Source organism: Drosophila melanogaster, chromosome 2L (assembly GCF_000001215.4).
Source record: "Drosophila melanogaster chromosome 2L".
NCBI lineage: Eukaryota > Metazoa > Arthropoda > Insecta > Diptera > Drosophilidae > Drosophila > Drosophila melanogaster.
In genome coordinates this window covers 4,892,036-4,908,383 of record NT_033779.5, presented here as the reverse complement: position 1 = coordinate 4,908,383, position 16,348 = coordinate 4,892,036, and the positions used below count along the sequence as shown (strand labels likewise).

Below are 16,348 nucleotides of genomic sequence, written 5' to 3'. Positions count from 1 at the left end.
GCAGTCTAACAATTGCAAGGCAAACAATTGAAAAGCGAAGAGGAGCCCAGACAAATCCACTGCAATGGCAATTATGCAGATGCAGCCTCCCAAACTATTTGCACTATTTGCACTTCATGCATTGACCGCTCAGCTTGTTTGTTTTTGACTGGCGAATGCACTGTAAGAAAAAGTGTATTTTTAAATAAGTAAATGTATATTTTATTTTATTAAAGTCGTTCTCATAGGTCAAATAATAATAATAATGCTCATATTAGATATTTTATAAGGTTTTATAAGGTATAAACACATTACATATCTCAGTTTCTTTCAGTGCATGTGTGTGTGTGCCTGCCAACGCCTATTACATAAATGTTTTGACTGGTTTTTTTTTGTCACATCTGCATATGCGTAGCTTGGGTAATTAAACAAAATGTACGTCATAAAGTTACAACGTGCGTCTTAGTTAATTAGACGAAGGGTCGTTAATGGGGGCATGTGGACTTAGTCTATATGTCAACTGGACCTGAGTTATGCAAAGTATGCATACAATACAATATAATCCATATTGTTACCAGGCGAAACGATCGTCGGGGTTCACTGGTTACTTATCTATATGCATATTAGACTCTTTCATGTTGGGGCATTCGTCAAAGAGGCATTGGCATTTATGGTAATTACGCGGCGCAATGAACCTACAAAGTTGTTAAAAACATTTGCATGAAGTCAAAAGGTAAACAGTTAAGAGGTAATTTTATATTTTGTACTACAAGTGCTAATTAATGGTTCTGCATAACATATTTTTAAAATGCAATATATTTATTGGCGTACTTTCTTTTCACAGCTTGGTCATAATCAGCGCTATAGGCTCCACAAAAAATAAAATAATAAATAAACGCCCATCCTTTTTATATTTTGTTTTATGAAAAGCCCGAAGCAACCTTTCACAATGCTGCAAAAATGTGCCAAAAAAAAAAGAGTAACAGTTATTACAAAAAGTGAACCCAAAACCTCAGAAGGCAAAACTCCGGTCCAAGCAAAGTGCGCCAATTTCAGTCGGATGATGACGTTAATGGAGCAAATGCCAACAGCCGGTCTCAGTTTCAGATTCAGATTTCAGTTTCAGTTTCGAACTCGGAGTCAGTTTCAGTTTCAGTTTGAAGCGCGGCTCAATGGAAATGGAAAGAGAGTACGCAGCTACCGCGCAAAGTTACGTGATTTACTTTACAGTTGAAAAAAGGGTCTAGTTTAAATATTCAAAGATTTAAATACAACAAAATTTGTTTACGATTAAATAAATTATAGTATATAATACACACAGTACATCAATATTCATTTCAATTAGAAAATATTAATTCCTATGCGAAAAAATTAAATATGTAATATCTTTATAATCTTAATGATTTTAGAATAGAATATCCATAGAATATATTTTTTAAATTTTTCAAACATTTTTGGTATTAAAAACCATAAATAAAATAACCTTAAGCCTTTTAGGTGGCTGTTTGTAATTGTGTGTAGTAGTAAGTAGTAGTAGTAAGTATTATTTTCTTTCAGTGCAGAGCCCAGCTTACCGCAGAGAGCGAGAGTGTGTTGGAATTTTAGCGCGTGTTGCACGACCGCAGACACTCTCGATTTTCGGCTCAGTTGCCTTGCAGACGCGCAGCGGACAAGTTGTTACTGGAGATACGGTGGGCACTCGCTAAGTAATTCGAATCGAATTGAATTGAACCGAAAATACGTTAGTTTAATAATTATGCCATTCGTATGTGCGTTACGTTTTGTTTTTGCCGAGAGACCAAAAAAAAAGAAAAATTGCAGTATGTACTGCCGAAAATAGCAAGACACATTTCTATGACCACTAACTTTCATTTTTATGCGATCCGAAATTTCTGCGCGATGTTTGCCCAGTTTATTAGCGGCAATTTGGGGAGGTTAGCGTGTAAATGAATTTACAGCAGTAAAAAATGCCGAAAGAAGTCAGAAATCAATCAGGGCCAAAATGAGACAAGGCCAAACTGTAAAGGAAAAACAAATATAAATAAATAAATAAAAAACCCAACCAAACGAATACAAGGTAGCCTTAAAAATAAAAACATAAAAAAACCCAACAACAGTGCGAAGCTCATTGAACAAAAGTGAGAGTGATTTCCAAACCGCGTTGCTGTGTTGTTGCCGTTGTGGATTTTTGTATTTACGCTTTTATTTCGAGACAGACCCAAAAAAAAAAAAAACATAGTATAGTATAGTAAATGGTATGTGTGTGTGTGTTTGTGTTTGCATATCGCATTTGAATCGAAATCGCGTAAACAAAAGCGGCCAACGAAAACCTGGCAACTCAAATATTTCAAATATTTATCCAAATGACGCACCTGGTTTTTTCAAGCGGTCAACCTGACCAACCTCAAGTCAGAGATCGGGTTTTCTGACTGTTGCGCAAACGCGCCAAAATCGAGCCAGTTTGCGGCAAAGGCATAATTCTGCAACATATAGTAATCATATCGCTGGTGGCATGAAGTAATCGCCTGTGTGTAATTGCAGTTTCTGCGGCTCCACATAAATGCTGACTGCTGCTGCTGGCCATGATGTCTTGGCCAAAACAATGGGGCTTCGCTAGCCTCTGGCTGCCCGTGCTGATCGGCCTGCTCCACAGTAAGTAAATGCCTTTAAAATCGTTCGAATCGCACAGATTGGAGCATTTGTAACCGGTTCAACTACTTCCACCGATCCGGCGACAGTCTATCGAGATCTTCAGTTGACTCCACGGCAGACTTTGGCACCCTGGGCTCTCACACATGAGCTCCAACTTGTTGCCGGTCTTTGTGTCAAGGTCGTCGGATAGCCGCAGATGTTGTTTAACCTGTGGATCGTCTATGGGTCTCATTGTCTGTCTCGCAATGTGATTCGTGTGATTTTTTTTTTGGGTTTTATTTCTGTTCGGATTAGAGTTACCTAATGATTCTTTGTGATCAAAGTACAAGGAGTAAAATCATTAAGTATTTTTCCATTGAAATGGGCAACTAGTTAGGTACGAGAAAAAATCATTATAAAATAATAAGATCAAGCACTTTAAGTGGATAAAGTAAATAAAGTAAATACTCTTAAACACAGCTTTGGTTTAAAGAGAATTCTTAGTCTTAGATTACTCTTAATTATTTTATTAGCATTATAGTATCAACTTAAAGTATTACTCAGAATTTGTTAGCGACCTTCAAAGTGAAACGGACCTCAGAGCCGTAAGATATTAAGCATACGCACTGTTAGTCATCCGTGAATCCGAAAATCCAAGACCATAAAACGGTTACATAATCCGCCCTGAAATTAACTGTCCCAAAAATTTACATAAGTGCTGGGGCTTGGCCGGCAGTAGAGAGATAAAAATCATTGGACTGGCCCTGTCAATTAACTATTGTATACTTTTACAGCACAAAATGCATCAGCTTTTATTGTGCCCCGGGAACTGCCCTCCATCTTATCCATAGTTTACTCCAATATACCACCGATTAAAAAGGGTAAGATGATGTATATACAATTGGAACCATTAATTTAATGCGATTTTATATTGAAACAGGAACTGATTCCCGTTTGGGCTTTGGCTTTCGCCTGGGCGAGCATGCGGACTTTCAGGTGATGGTGGAACTGGGTCCCCAGAAGGAGACGCGTCCCATCGGCGAGCCCAACCAGGATGATCAATCGTTCAACAAGCGCCAGGTGAGCCAGAGCGATCAGAAGGCTCTGGCCCGTCAACTTTATCGCCAGCAGGTGATGGAGGAGGCGGAGAGATTGATGACGTCCACGGAGAGGAATGGGGCCAGCTGGCTGCAGGCCTGGTCGAATGGCATGAAACCGCAGAAGCCCAAATCAAAGGATCAGGCCAAGAAACCAGTGAAAGAAAGTTCTTCAAGCAATTATCAGAATGCACAGGCAACAGATCCCACCAGTGCCATGAAGCAGCTGCAGTTGCTCTACAAAATGGCCACCAGTTCGAGCACCACAACCACCACAACAGTGCCTCCTGTCTTTACAGGAGGATCCCTTAATTTGGGTGGTCCAAGTGGCTTTAAGCTGCCACCTCCTGCTCTTAGCCAGGATACCAATACGCTGAGCAATCCTGATCCTCTCAAGAGCAAATCTGAGATCACCAAGGAGCTTATGGATGTCAGTCTGGAGACGGACACTTAGGTTGTGCGCTTATCTAGTTACTAATTAACCTCTATATACAAATACTTGTGTATTTGGGTGCTTAGCAAATCTGTGTGTAGTATGGCTTAGCTATCTTTTGTAAATAATATTATAAATAAAACTTAATTTAGTGAATCGCTTTATTGAACAGCCTGAATGTAGGCAATAGAAATTTTATGTCAAATCGAGGTCATGTAAAACTCATGTAGAATTGTATAAATGTAAACTAAAATTTACATTGGTTAAATATATTAAAAACTGGTTATAAATTAAACATTTAAAGTTTCTGACGTCATTCGTATTTTTTTATTTACAAATATAAACAACTTTATTCTTTCTTTCTGAGTTACGCTTTATTATGAACTTAGAAATGTTTAAATTAATTACATAAATAGTCAAGTATATTACAAAGTTACATGCTGTATCAACGTAGCTACATTATCGGCATATCTTCATGTATTTCCCTACTTGCATAAGTATTTTGTTCATCTAAGCTAGACAGTAGTTATGGGCTATATTATAAATTAAACGAAACATATGGGACACAGCAGCTGATCGTGGATCGAAAATAGGATGAGGTCCTTCCACCAAGCCAACTGTGCGCTCTGTGGACATACAGAATACTATAAATCATTTAGGCTACATACATATCGCCTACAGTTACATATGTAGGCGTACTAAAGTAAATATTACTTATAAATATAGTCAATTTCCATTTAGCAGACGAGTGCATCGGTGTACAGTGGTTTTTGGGTTTTTTTTTTATGGGTATGAGATGTTTGTGTGTGTTGTGTTTGTGCGAAAAAAAACCATGCAGTGTCTATAAAAATAATGTCTTTCATATCATGTTTTTCTCTGTGTACTGAGTGTCCGGTGCCTTTCGGTCTGGAGTTCTCTGATTAAGGGATTGCCAAATGAAAGCCCCGTAATCTCAATGTGGGAGTAACAACTACTTTAACTTGTGCGGATGATGATACCCGGTGGGTTGATATCTTCCTCTTGGCTCTCATTTCCTTCCGCTCATCACGAACAGCAGTGGCACCGAATGAGTCTCACTGGCGATGTGCAATCACTTCTCGTTCTTGAGGGGCACACCCTCCTCCTGGGTGACGTCGCTGATTCTGACACGTTCTGGAGGATTGTTCCACGGCTGCAGTTCACCGCTGCCAAGGATGGCGAACACCACAGCTGCCGAGATATAGGTGGCGGCCAGGATCCAGAACACAATTTGCCACGAATGGAAGGATTGCTATTGGTTTTAAAATAAAATATATAAGTAATATAGTCTCTCTGATATTTTCAGCTAGATTTACTCACATCCTTGTAGGTGAGGGCTCCCACCATCGACGTGGAAAGGAAGCCACCAAAGGAAGACAGCGTGTTGGCCAATCCGAAAATGGTTCCTCCAAAGTTCGGTGCAATATCCAAGCCATTGCCGAGATAACCAGCGGTGACTGCACCATGGGCAAACAGGGCCAGCGAGAAGATCGTGACAGACCAGGTGGCATCGTAGCCCAGAAACACTTGCACTATCATCAAAAGACCGGGAATCACAAGAGCTGAAAATAAGAGAAGATTGTTTATGTTATTCCTGCAATACCTTGAAATGATATTTTTGAATTTACTTACCAAAAGTAGTGAATAGTTTCCTGGTGGCCGTCGTGCTCAAAGTACCCTTCTTGCGCAGGTAATCAGCCAGGTAGGATGAAGCCACAGCCATAACGTATTTACCCAGATAAGGCAGCGACGAGAACAAACCATTCTGTAGAAGAACAAATCTATTAGTAAATATAAGATACCCAGATAAGCCGTGTCCAACAAACCCACCTGTTTGATATCGAAGTGCAGAATCTTGGACATGAAAGTGGGCAACTGATTGACCACAGTGAAGAATCCAAAGACGGCCAGTCCGTGACAGATGATGATTGCCCACACAGCTGGAGAGCAGAGCAGCTGACCCCAGGGCACATGGCTCGGACGCTTCTTAGAGGTAGTGGTGCCAATGGCCTCCTCAATCTCCCGCCGCTCCTCGGCTGAAATCCTGGGATGAGTGGCGGGTGTCTCATAGACAAAAGTGAACCAGGCCAAGGACCACAGCAGACCCACGGCTCCCGTCAAATAGAAAACACTGGCCCAGCCAGCGACGGAGATCAGGTAGCCGCAGATGGGCATGGTGATTGCAGCACCAAGCGAAGAAGCTTTCGGGTCAAGAAAAAATATACGTTAGGGATAGGACATTTTTATAATACAGGTATGCAGCCTCTATTAGGCTTTGTTCCTACGGACAAAGAACTGCTTGACTTACCCATCATGTTGGACATAAACTTGGAGCGCTCCATGGGCGGAATCCAGACAGCGGCCACCGGGTGAATGGCTGGCCAGGATGCGCCCAGCATGAAGCCAAGAACAACTCGCACCACGATGAGCACCACGTAGTTGATATGCGCCGCCAGCGGCGTGATCAGGGTGAGCAGACTGGCCCACAGCATGGAATGTCCAAAGACGCGGCGTCCACCGATCAGCTCGGCAAGACGACCGCCCGGCAGTTCGGTGAGGATGTAGCCCCAGAAGAAGCAGCCCAGCACGAAGTTGGTCTGGTAGCTGTCCCAGGGAAAGCGCTCCTCGTACACATCCACTCCATCAGGCGATGCGGTGCTATTGGCCGCCGTACTATTCCCCACTAGAGTGGCATTCACCGCTGATGTGACATTGGGTCGGACCATGTCCACGATGGCAATGGTGAGGTTCACTCGCAGGGCGTAGTTCAGCATGAAGCCGAGCATGGTCAGCAGGTTCAGAACTTGGCGGCATGACAGAAAGTCTGGAAGGGAAGGGAAGAGCGGTGTCCAATTAATAATAGAATCCAAGGCATTGGATTGGATTGGATTCATTGATACTGTAGTACATGGCGAATAAGTCGGTGCTTCGTCGTCTGGGTCGTCGAAAGGTTAGGCACTTAAAATTCAGCTCTGGAATATTCCCAAGCTGCCGAAAATCAGGCGACCAGCGGCCAAAGCAAAAACCCACCCAAGAAGCGCCCCAATTTGTGATAAGAAAACTATACTACATTTAAATTGAACAGAATAACCTTTTAATCGAAATTTAAAAAAAAAAATCCACCTGGATTATGATCGCCTGTAATTGCATTCAAAGCTAATACACGTTTTGTTTACAATCATTTTAACTGATTTGTTATCAACTCACTACATCCACTACGCCCACACTACACACTTATTAACTGATGTAATCTGTTGTTTTCATTACACGATGCAGCCCAGATAAAAGCATTAATTACCCATATTAATGAGCCAATAAAATCGCAATCGCACAAAACTTAACAGTCGTTGTCAGGTGACCTCAATAGCATATCGAATGGGCCATGAATTTGATTTGAGGATCGCCGGTTTGTGGGTGCAGCTGGATTTCAAAAGGAGAAGAAAACCAATCAAACGGAATCAGCTTCATTCGAAGCCAAAGACATGAAGGCGAAGATCATTAAGTGGTGTCCACAATCAACACAAACTGGGCCTGTCACTTTGTTTTTTTTTTTTTTTTTTTGGGACGCTTATTAAGTGGCAAAGTGCATTGTACGGATTGGGTTGCATTTTTCGCAAATCACATTAATAAATTTCAAGTGGCATTGAACCGCAGTTATAACCCGCTCTTCAATTTCAGGGAAATGCTCACAAGTGTCGGTGTAAATTTATAAGCCACCAACCCGATTGTAATAAATAATAAACTGGCTTCCAGCGACTTTCCCATGCAAAAAAAAACAAAAAAAAAAACAACGCTATCAGCTGGGCGAAGCGACTATCGGGGCCAGTCTATCGCCTGTCTGGCCGGGACACGCCCACTTCGCTGATTATTGCCCCAATATCATGTTAATGTCATGCAAAAAAAATACGAAAATAACGCCACTCGGCCGCTTGTCTAGACATCGGTGAGCATCATCAAACGAGCGCGAAGCAACAATAAAACGAGACACTCAACTTGTATTCAAATTAGCACTCGAAAATAACCAAAATTCGAAACATCAAAAAAGCGTTAAAAAAAAAATATACAAAATCTCTAGTCATGTTTGCTATAAATTCTTGATTCCATATAAAACCGATAACCAGAAAAACGTGCCCAAAATACACAAAATTATAAGTAATTCCACAGAATATCGGCAAGGTTTCGACTTAGACCAGTTTCTTCGCTCAAATCGCATAGAATTGGATCGAAGCAGAACTATATCCAAATTTTTGGGCGATCTATTGTGAACTCAGGAGGTGTTTGGAAAGTTTGGATCATTAACAAAGTAGCGCTCTGTTAATTTGTGGGCCATGTCTGGACACCTGACACCTCATCATCAGCTCAAATCAATGCTAAATAAGCGTGTGCCGCAAATTACCGCCACTCCATATCGATAAGGATTGATTTATACGACTTCCACTTGCACGGGGGAAATAAATTATAATAATAAACTAATGTCATAAACCGGCAAGGACTATGAACTTAAAGTGGTAAATTCTCTTATCTCAAATAGTAGCTAAAAATAATTCTCAATGTGTGTGGGAATTTCTAACTATAAATCAGGTTCGAAAACTTGCACTTAGATTGGTAAACAAGTTTTAAGGGCCTCTATTTTCTATAATGAATCAATCCAGTTATTCAACTTATAAAATTCTATATCCATTAAGCACATATTTCGGATGATAATTAAATTGAATAGAATTCGAGACAGAGCTCTAATTTGTCGGAATGAACTCATCAAGGGTTTTCTCTAACCGATCTTACTCATCAAACGAATTCTGAAGTCTGTGACTCCTTCCGAGAATCTTAATGATTGAAACTCAACTCAGACTTCTTGATTAATTGTCGCCTCGAACGGTTCATTTGTTTAAAGCTTTGTTTACGGACAAACTATTGCTTCGCATTTTCTTTTGTTGTTATCTTTTTGGCAATAAATTAAGTGAAGGCCAGACTTGATGTTTACAACCGAGAGGCAGAAAAAACCGGCTAAAATCGTTCGAAATTATTTGGACCGACTGGATTTGGACAAACTTTTCTCAAAATTCTCAGAATTTCGCCTGTCTCGTGCATAAACTTATTTGATTTGGCTGCGTTTCATCTCGTTTCCTTATTTTATTTAATTTTATTTCGCTTTTTGGCAGCAATCTTTAGCCTTTATTGGCTTTCGTTGATGCTCTACTTGAGTTTAAACAAGTTCGCCGCAGTCTGCGCCAACATAAAAATCCCATCAGAGAAAGGCAAAAACTTTATAAATAGCCGGCAAGTAAATAAAACGAAATGAATACGGGCAAAACGTGATACTTAAATTACCGCTTTTTACGATCGAGCAACAAGTGAATCTGAGTTCGTTACTGGGTTCATTGATTTCTCGGAAAATTCTTAAAATTTATTCGCCAAAACTGCGAATCAATTAAGTGGCACTTGAAGTTCAGATCAGCACGAAATCGATTATTTGCTTTGCCTTCAAATAATCATTTTTAATATTTTCGAAAAGACGCATATCCGGCACTTTTTGGGGGGTTGACGCAAAAGTATTTTCGAAAATGTCTTGTACGATTCTAAGTACATTCCGTCTGTTATTCTTTTTAATCTATTTCACTGGTTTATGTATATTTTGTTTTCCTTTACACTTTCGAATCTATTTATACAGACGCTCTATCGTTCGAATGCGGGCACTGGGTACACACCCACCGATGATTATCTTCTATGTCCGTCCACTCTCGATTCTCTCTGGCCATTCCTGACCTTCAAAATCGGAATGGGCTACATAGACTATACATTGTGTTGGTGAAAGTTAGCCACCGATATCGTCATCAGCTTCGATCAACTGATATATATTTTCTCCTCGAATGGATGGAACGCATGTGATCGGCTTTCGGATTTTCTGGTGGAATGTCCTCAGCATTTGCGTGGGCACTATTGGTCTGGCCCGAAAATTTTCCATTCATTCGACATACGAAAGAAAGGCCCGCAACCGACGTCACACAAATGCGCACTTTTCCGTCAAGGTGCCAAGTCATTTTCCTGTCACGGGATCGAAGCGGCGGGCGCAACGTGGCGTATGAGTTATGGCGAAGGCGCGCCAGCCACGAGCCCACTTTTCAGATTCGATTTGCAGCGATTACAACAACTCCCACACAGCCCAAGATTTTCAATCGTATGTAGTCACAAACGATTTGTGCCCATGCCGGGGGAAATGCAAAACACTGTTTTGCATTTTGAGATCAATCGATTGTTTCCGAACTTTTCCATGTGATCATTTCTACAGTAGATTGTCCTCGGCATTGTGTATTTGTGGGAATTAATCAATCAGAACTTCATAAGCATAACTTTACACTTTCAAATCACTGAAATAAATCATTTGCATATCTGTCGGTAATATGTTTCATTGCTTTCAAACGCCAAAAACGCACTGTATCGAATATTGTATCTGTATCTGTCGGATGGCATGACATTGCCGCGTCGCCTTCTAGCGGCAATTATTGGCTTTGTTGTGCTGGCCAACTGCATTTCCGTTTGTAACTGATTTACGGAACTGGCCTCGTTGAAAGCGAGTGAATTGTAATGCCACGACGCCGACGACGACATTGTTTGTTTTCGAGTTTCTGTTTCTGTGGAACTGGTTCTACTTCAACACAATAAGCAATAAGCTAATTAATTGCTGAATTATTGTGCCAATTTGCTGTTTGTTGAGGGGCACACACAGCAGCCTCACTTATCACTTTTGTTGGACAATCGACCATTGTGATTAACTGGCCATCTCTCGAGGAACTCTCCCATCGCCATTGTCCTAGATTCGTGCCTTTGATTCGCACTGGGAAATCTTCCATGGAAATTTACAATTGGAACCCTGCACTTGTGGCGTTTGCCGTTCAAAGTGCAATCGGTCTTAAGAAGGAGCAACTTGTATACATCGATTTACAGCACCAGCCCCCAGACTGATAAGTTTATTGTACGGAATGTCTGATGTCTGAAGCTCAGGAAAGTCAAAACTTTTATTGACTTGGCTGCATTTGGCCATAAAGTGGCCCACGAAGTGGCCAGTTCGCGAATCACTTTAATCCAGCATAAGATATGACCGGTATGAGCTGTTCTACACATGAATGTATCTTCAAGTTGTCATTTCCTTCGACCGTATCTCATAGATGCACGTGCCGGCTAATGAAGAGCTACAGGTTGTAAACAACTTGTCAGGGGTCTCAGGCCCCGTGCTATGTAAACATTTATAGCTGGCAATAAACAATACACATATACGTATATATGTATAAAAAGGGGGCTCGTCGCCAAGTGTCAATTATTTTCTGGACCCATCAAAATTATCAGCAACTATTTTGCAAATAGTCGAAAACTACCGACGAACTTTGGCACTTGATAGCGCGACACGCGTTGCCTTGACTATGGAGAGTCTTATAAATATATATGTAGATTGGAATGGAAATACATACATGCTAATTTATAAATATGATTTCAGAACCATCAATGGAGGCTTGCCTCAGCACATTTGAATGATTAAAGGGTCTTGCGGGTCAAAGCCAGCATTCTTTTTTTTTTTTGTACTGTCTGGGACTTGTAGATTTGATTAGCGTTGAAACTTTTAATTGTAGAAATACTTGAAATTTCTGGTTATAAATTCAATAATAATTAAGTGTGCCATGTGCAACGGAAGTACAACGCAAGACATGAGATTATAATCAAATACGGCGTAAACCACTTTGAAAATTCCAAGAAATGGTTTCAGCTCAATTGAAAGCAATCTCGTTATTACACAAAAACCAGAAAACTAGACTTGACTTAATGCATATTAAGCCGACGGCTAGAACAATTGAACCGTGTTGCGGAGCTTCAACAATGGAGTGCCAATTATGAGAATCATTAATAAAAGAACTAAAGGATCGAGTAAACACAAATCGATGTAAAGTGACAAAAGTTTAATAACAATTTATCGTAAGCGAAATGAGCCGAACACATGCTCATTATTCATTACTTGGCTGTTTGATTAATTCCAGACGACGACCCACAGTCAGTCTGCCAAGGGTGAATACCCGACGGATTCAAATGTGGATTCAAATGAGAATCGAAAGCGGTTGCTCTGGGGAATTTACAAACGCAAATGAATGTGATTGGCCAAGCTAAATACCAATTAAATTGAAAGCTTTTTTTAGAAGTAGTTTATAATAAATTATGGGTTTTATGTCAAATTACAATTGAAGTGTAATTTCTCTCTGAAAGTAACACTCATTTATAAGCCAATTTAATATTTAATATTTGACTATATACGCGTTCATCAATTTGTAAATTCCCACTTTTTGTGATACCTTTAAATAGCTTAAGCACCTTGAATTTTGTTTATACAAAGCACAATGTCAAAAAACAATAAAAACCTTTAAAAACCAGACATGAATCACACCTTCCTGTATTATTTGCAATTGACTGAGTGACTGAGTGGGTGTGAATTACACGAGCTTGTAATGAATAACCATACTATAAGCTGTCTAATCGATATGAATTTCAGTTTGTTTTAGTGTTAATTGAATTTGTAATTGTCTCGTGCGACAACGTATCTAATTAGCACACTCAAAGTGAGTTTTAATACCAACTCCCCCTAATTAGAGGCTATAAACGAGTGCATTTCGGAATCTTGGAATCTTGAGACGTATTTCTTACAATTTTTTAATATTTTCCTGCTAATTGAACAATTTGCTCTTTGGTTAGAGCTCGCCGCTTCACTATCATTCATGATTGCTCACGGGATCGACGAAATGTGCACTCAAACATGCGATCAACCCACCCGCCACCACTTCATCCTCACCTCACCTGTCTGATTCCACGATTGTCTGGCTCTAAAGTGCTAAACATTTTCAAAAGTACGAATTAAATAGTAAACAGTCGAATGACCGTCGTTGGTGGGCTATTAAAAATTCACAACACAACAACCACACACAAAAAGTGGTTCAATTAATTGCGAAATTTTACTCGAAATTTAGTCCATGAACTAAGCTTTCCATACGCAAAAACGGAACTTGAATTGTTCAAAGACTTCAGGGGGGGGGGGATGTGTGGTAGACTAGACCAACTAACGTGCTTAGTTAGCGTGACTGTGCTAATTTGTTTGCATAGTCTAATGCGTGGTACTACGTGGAAATGTCATAACCATGGCGTCATGAGGTCGCCCAACTGCGCACTCCAGCTGTCCCACGGCGTGGGCGTGTCCTTGTCCGTATCGATGACATCGCGAGGATTCGAGGAGTGCCTGTCCTATGGTATAAGTTCCACCAGGTGTCAATGATCGAGAAGTTGTCAAGGTGTCGCGAGGTTGATACAATTAAATATTTATCACATTTTCATTGAAACAACTGGGTCAGGTTGTCATAGCGAAAAAATAAAACCCATTAGATACTTTCGATTATGTTATCTGTTATCAATATCTACATATTAGGATTTCTCTAACAAAATTGGTATATGGCCATTGAGAATAATCTGTAAATCGAACAGCTGACGAACCAAATGAATATTATAAGCTGATATATAAACTGAAACAGTTTTTGATAATCTTGCTGAGCTTTAAGCATCTTATATCATATATCTTATATATTTTTTACTGCACACAAAAATCTCGAATATTCGAATTGAAAATTGACATTAGAACGATGAACATTTGCAATTGACCGATGGAGGAACCGGAAAGTCAATCAGCATTCAATTGAATCACAGTGCCCAATTGATTTGTAACCTCAATACAAGTTGTCTCGTTGACACCAATCAAAGTGGAGGCAGGAGGAGTCAAATCGATTTGTTTACGTTAACCGAGTTGCAATTCAATTGGCCATCAAACATGGGCAATTCTGCTCGACTTTCGAGCCCACTGACCCTGGCGCTCCCTCATTTTCCAGTGGCGTCATGCGGTTTCTGGCCGCCTTATCGAGGAAAAAGAGGGGCTCGGCTGTTAAAAAAAAAAGGCGCTGCGGTTCACTGGGGGAGGCACATTGTTCTGGCATTTTCGACTGGCCAAACAGCAGGTGCAAACTGGAAACTCAATACAGTAACCATAGATGATCTCTAGCTATTTCGTATAAATATTAAATTTCAACTCGAAAGTTCTCAAATCATTATTTACTAATATTCAAATAATCAGTGTGCTGGCTATGATATAAGCAGGATGTTGGGTGGGCACCTATCATATCACATATGATATCATATCACGTTATCTACTTACTTCGCACTCTTTGCAGACCTCCTTTCTCCGTGTTGGACATGACGCCTCTAAGTGCCGGCTCTGCAAGTGGAAATATACCAGAGGTTAGACGAATTTTATAAATTGGAAACGAAATATGGCAGGCGATGTGATAGACATCTAGAAAATGCGATATAAATAGTCTGCAGAGTTAATGAAACTTTTTACGAAGTAACCAAAATCATGGTTATACCTTCTTTTTTTTTTTTTGGCTATCTTATCTTATCGCCGCCGGTGTCTCGTGTTTGTACCTGAACGGTTAAACCGATATGCATATATATCATTTTCAGACGTTCTTTGATAACCACAATTGCACTGGCCTGTCATTATCTTTCTTTTGTTCAGTTGTGCTGGCGCCGCTATAAATTATTGAAACACTGTTGCAGCAATGGTGGTGCAAAGGGAAATTCGTTGACTATATATGCGATTTGTTGCATGCTAATTGCCGCTAGACACGTGCATGTGCGGCACAGACAGGATCTTGGCCCTGGCAACATGTGTAACTTGGCGCAATCAATTAACTGCGAGTGCTTAGATGGCGTTTGGTCAATTTGGACTGCAAATATTTGCTGGCGGCGTCCTGGCAACAACAAAAATGGCAACAAAACTATGCCCGCATGTGTGAGGAAAGGATATATGTATAAATATACATATATACAGACGAAATTATTGTCCTTGCCTGTGTGGCATGTTGCCTTGTTATTAGGCCCGATGAAAAAGCGGCATCTGCCAGCCAGTCGTGTGGGCATTGACTATATACGACTTCTATATGGTCACATGTCGTCATACGTCATCTTCCTACAAGTCCGTATATGCGGGAAAAATAACTCAATTCGCCACTTTTATCGCGGGAAAGCAATTATGTTTACAGCATTAGTCATCAATAAGCCCAAATATATAAAGTACTTAAATATACTTAAGTGGCTTGCATTGATTTCATATAAAATGCTCAAAATGTTTTGCTCATGAATGAAACTTTTAATTACAGTAATTATAAATGGCAAAATTGGTCAGATATCAGTTTACAATTTTAGCCGCAGAATTAATTTGTATATCACGTTTATCTTAACTAACAAAGCACGATTAAATCACAATTTAATTTATGTCAACATGGCTATAGTTAGCCCTCGTTTAATTAGTAGTTTAAACGTTTTGCGCCTTGAAAAACCAATTAATCACATTAATAGCTGTAGGAAACTAAGCAATTATGACACCACTAGCAGGTAAACGATCTATTTTAATTAGTTACTTACTGACCTAAAAAAACGGAAATAACACCTTTAATAAATATGCATCTTAAAACTAAACTTTAAGTAATTGTAATAGAATCAGATTGTAAGCAACATTTGCATTGCACGAACTGGAAACCCACCTTGCACTCGACAATAACTAACAAATGTTAGTTGTTTATGGCAAATTATATAATTTGTTTGGCACCAACCGATTTGCAAACGGTTTTCGTATGATTAACTTTAGCTCCGATTTCCATAAAACAAAACACAGTGAACGAACGAACGAAAACCGCCAAGAAACCGCACGTGTTTTGTGTTTATTTTTATCTGTTCTTCTCGTTCTGTGTAATATCTCAGATATTGAAGTATTGAGATATTGAAAGATCGGTAGATTGGGGGGTGAAACACACTCGCACTCCCGAACAAGAAACGGTTTCAACAATGCCGGATGGGACAGCTGTTGATTATTTTTGAAAACGTCAAGCGACGAGTTTTCTAGCGCAAGCGCAGGCAATTCTAGAACTGTTTCGAAATCGAAACTCAAAACGCTGTTGCTGCCGTGGACAGTTGCTGCTGTTGTTGCTCTGCTGTTGCTGCGTGCTCGTTGGAAGAGCGTTGAAACTGAACTGAAAATGCGGCCGCTCGTCTGCGGCTTTTTCTATACTCCGCCGCAGTCGCAGTCGCCGTCACCGTCGATGTTGCTGTTGCT

The 16,348-nt window shown here is 40.2% G+C and overlaps 2 protein-coding genes across 6 annotated transcripts; one reads left to right on the top strand and one right to left on the bottom strand.

The window, feature by feature from the left end:
• Positions 1 to 1,621: 1,621 nt before the first annotated feature.
• On the top strand, positions 1,622 to 4,519 carry snsl (snustorr snarlik). 4 transcript variants are annotated; one of them, NM_164602.2, is made up of 4 exons: positions 1,622 to 1,685; positions 2,521 to 2,631; positions 3,405 to 3,491; positions 3,551 to 4,519. In NM_164602.2, exons 2-4 carry the CDS (start codon positions 2,562 to 2,564, stop codon positions 4,159 to 4,161), a joined length of 768 nt encoding a protein of 255 aa, NP_723022.1. In that variant the 5' UTR covers positions 1,622 to 1,685; positions 2,521 to 2,561; the 3' UTR covers positions 4,162 to 4,519. The 4 variants fall into 4 exon arrangements, with proteins under 4 accessions (NP_723022.1, NP_608874.1, NP_723021.1 ...); NM_135030.3 differs by having other exon boundaries at positions 1,622 to 1,670; positions 3,551 to 4,314; NM_164601.2 differs by having other exon boundaries at positions 1,622 to 1,720; positions 3,551 to 4,314.
• Positions 4,495 to 16,272, bottom strand: CG3036 (uncharacterized protein). 2 transcript variants are annotated; one of them, NM_135029.3, is made up of 7 exons: positions 15,780 to 16,272; positions 14,390 to 14,449; positions 6,467 to 6,982; positions 5,989 to 6,359; positions 5,791 to 5,923; positions 5,479 to 5,720; positions 4,495 to 5,410 (listed from the first exon to the last, which is right to left on the bottom strand). In NM_135029.3, exons 2-7 carry the CDS (start codon positions 14,427 to 14,429, stop codon positions 5,231 to 5,233), a joined length of 1,482 nt encoding a protein of 493 aa, NP_608873.1. In that variant the 5' UTR covers positions 14,430 to 14,449; positions 15,780 to 16,272; the 3' UTR covers positions 4,495 to 5,230. The 2 variants fall into 2 exon arrangements, with proteins under 2 accessions (NP_608873.1, NP_001260058.1); NM_001273129.1 differs by having other exon boundaries at positions 4,926 to 5,410.
• Positions 16,273 to 16,348: the final 76 nt, after the last annotated feature.

Coding starts and splice junctions, on each gene's coding strand:
- CG3036 (NM_135029.3), bottom strand. CDS start 14,429: ATGTCCAACACGGAGAAAGGAGGTCTGCAAAGAGTGCGAA. Junction 5,924..5,988: donor TGCACTTCGATATCAAACAG/GTGGGTTTGTTG, acceptor GTTCTTCTACAG/AATGGTTTGTTCTCGTCGCT. Junction 5,411..5,478: donor GAGCCCTCACCTACAAGGAT/GTGAGTAAATCT, acceptor TAAAACCAATAG/CAATCCTTCCATTCGTGGCA.
- snsl (NM_164602.2), top strand. CDS start 2,562: ATGATGTCTTGGCCAAAACAATGGGGCTTCGCTAGCCTCTGGCTGCCC. Junction 2,632..3,404: donor GCTGATCGGCCTGCTCCACA/GTAAGTAAATGC, acceptor ATACTTTTACAG/CACAAAATGCATCAGCTTTT. Junction 3,492..3,550: donor TATACCACCGATTAAAAAGG/GTAAGATGATGT, acceptor ATATTGAAACAG/GAACTGATTCCCGTTTGGGC.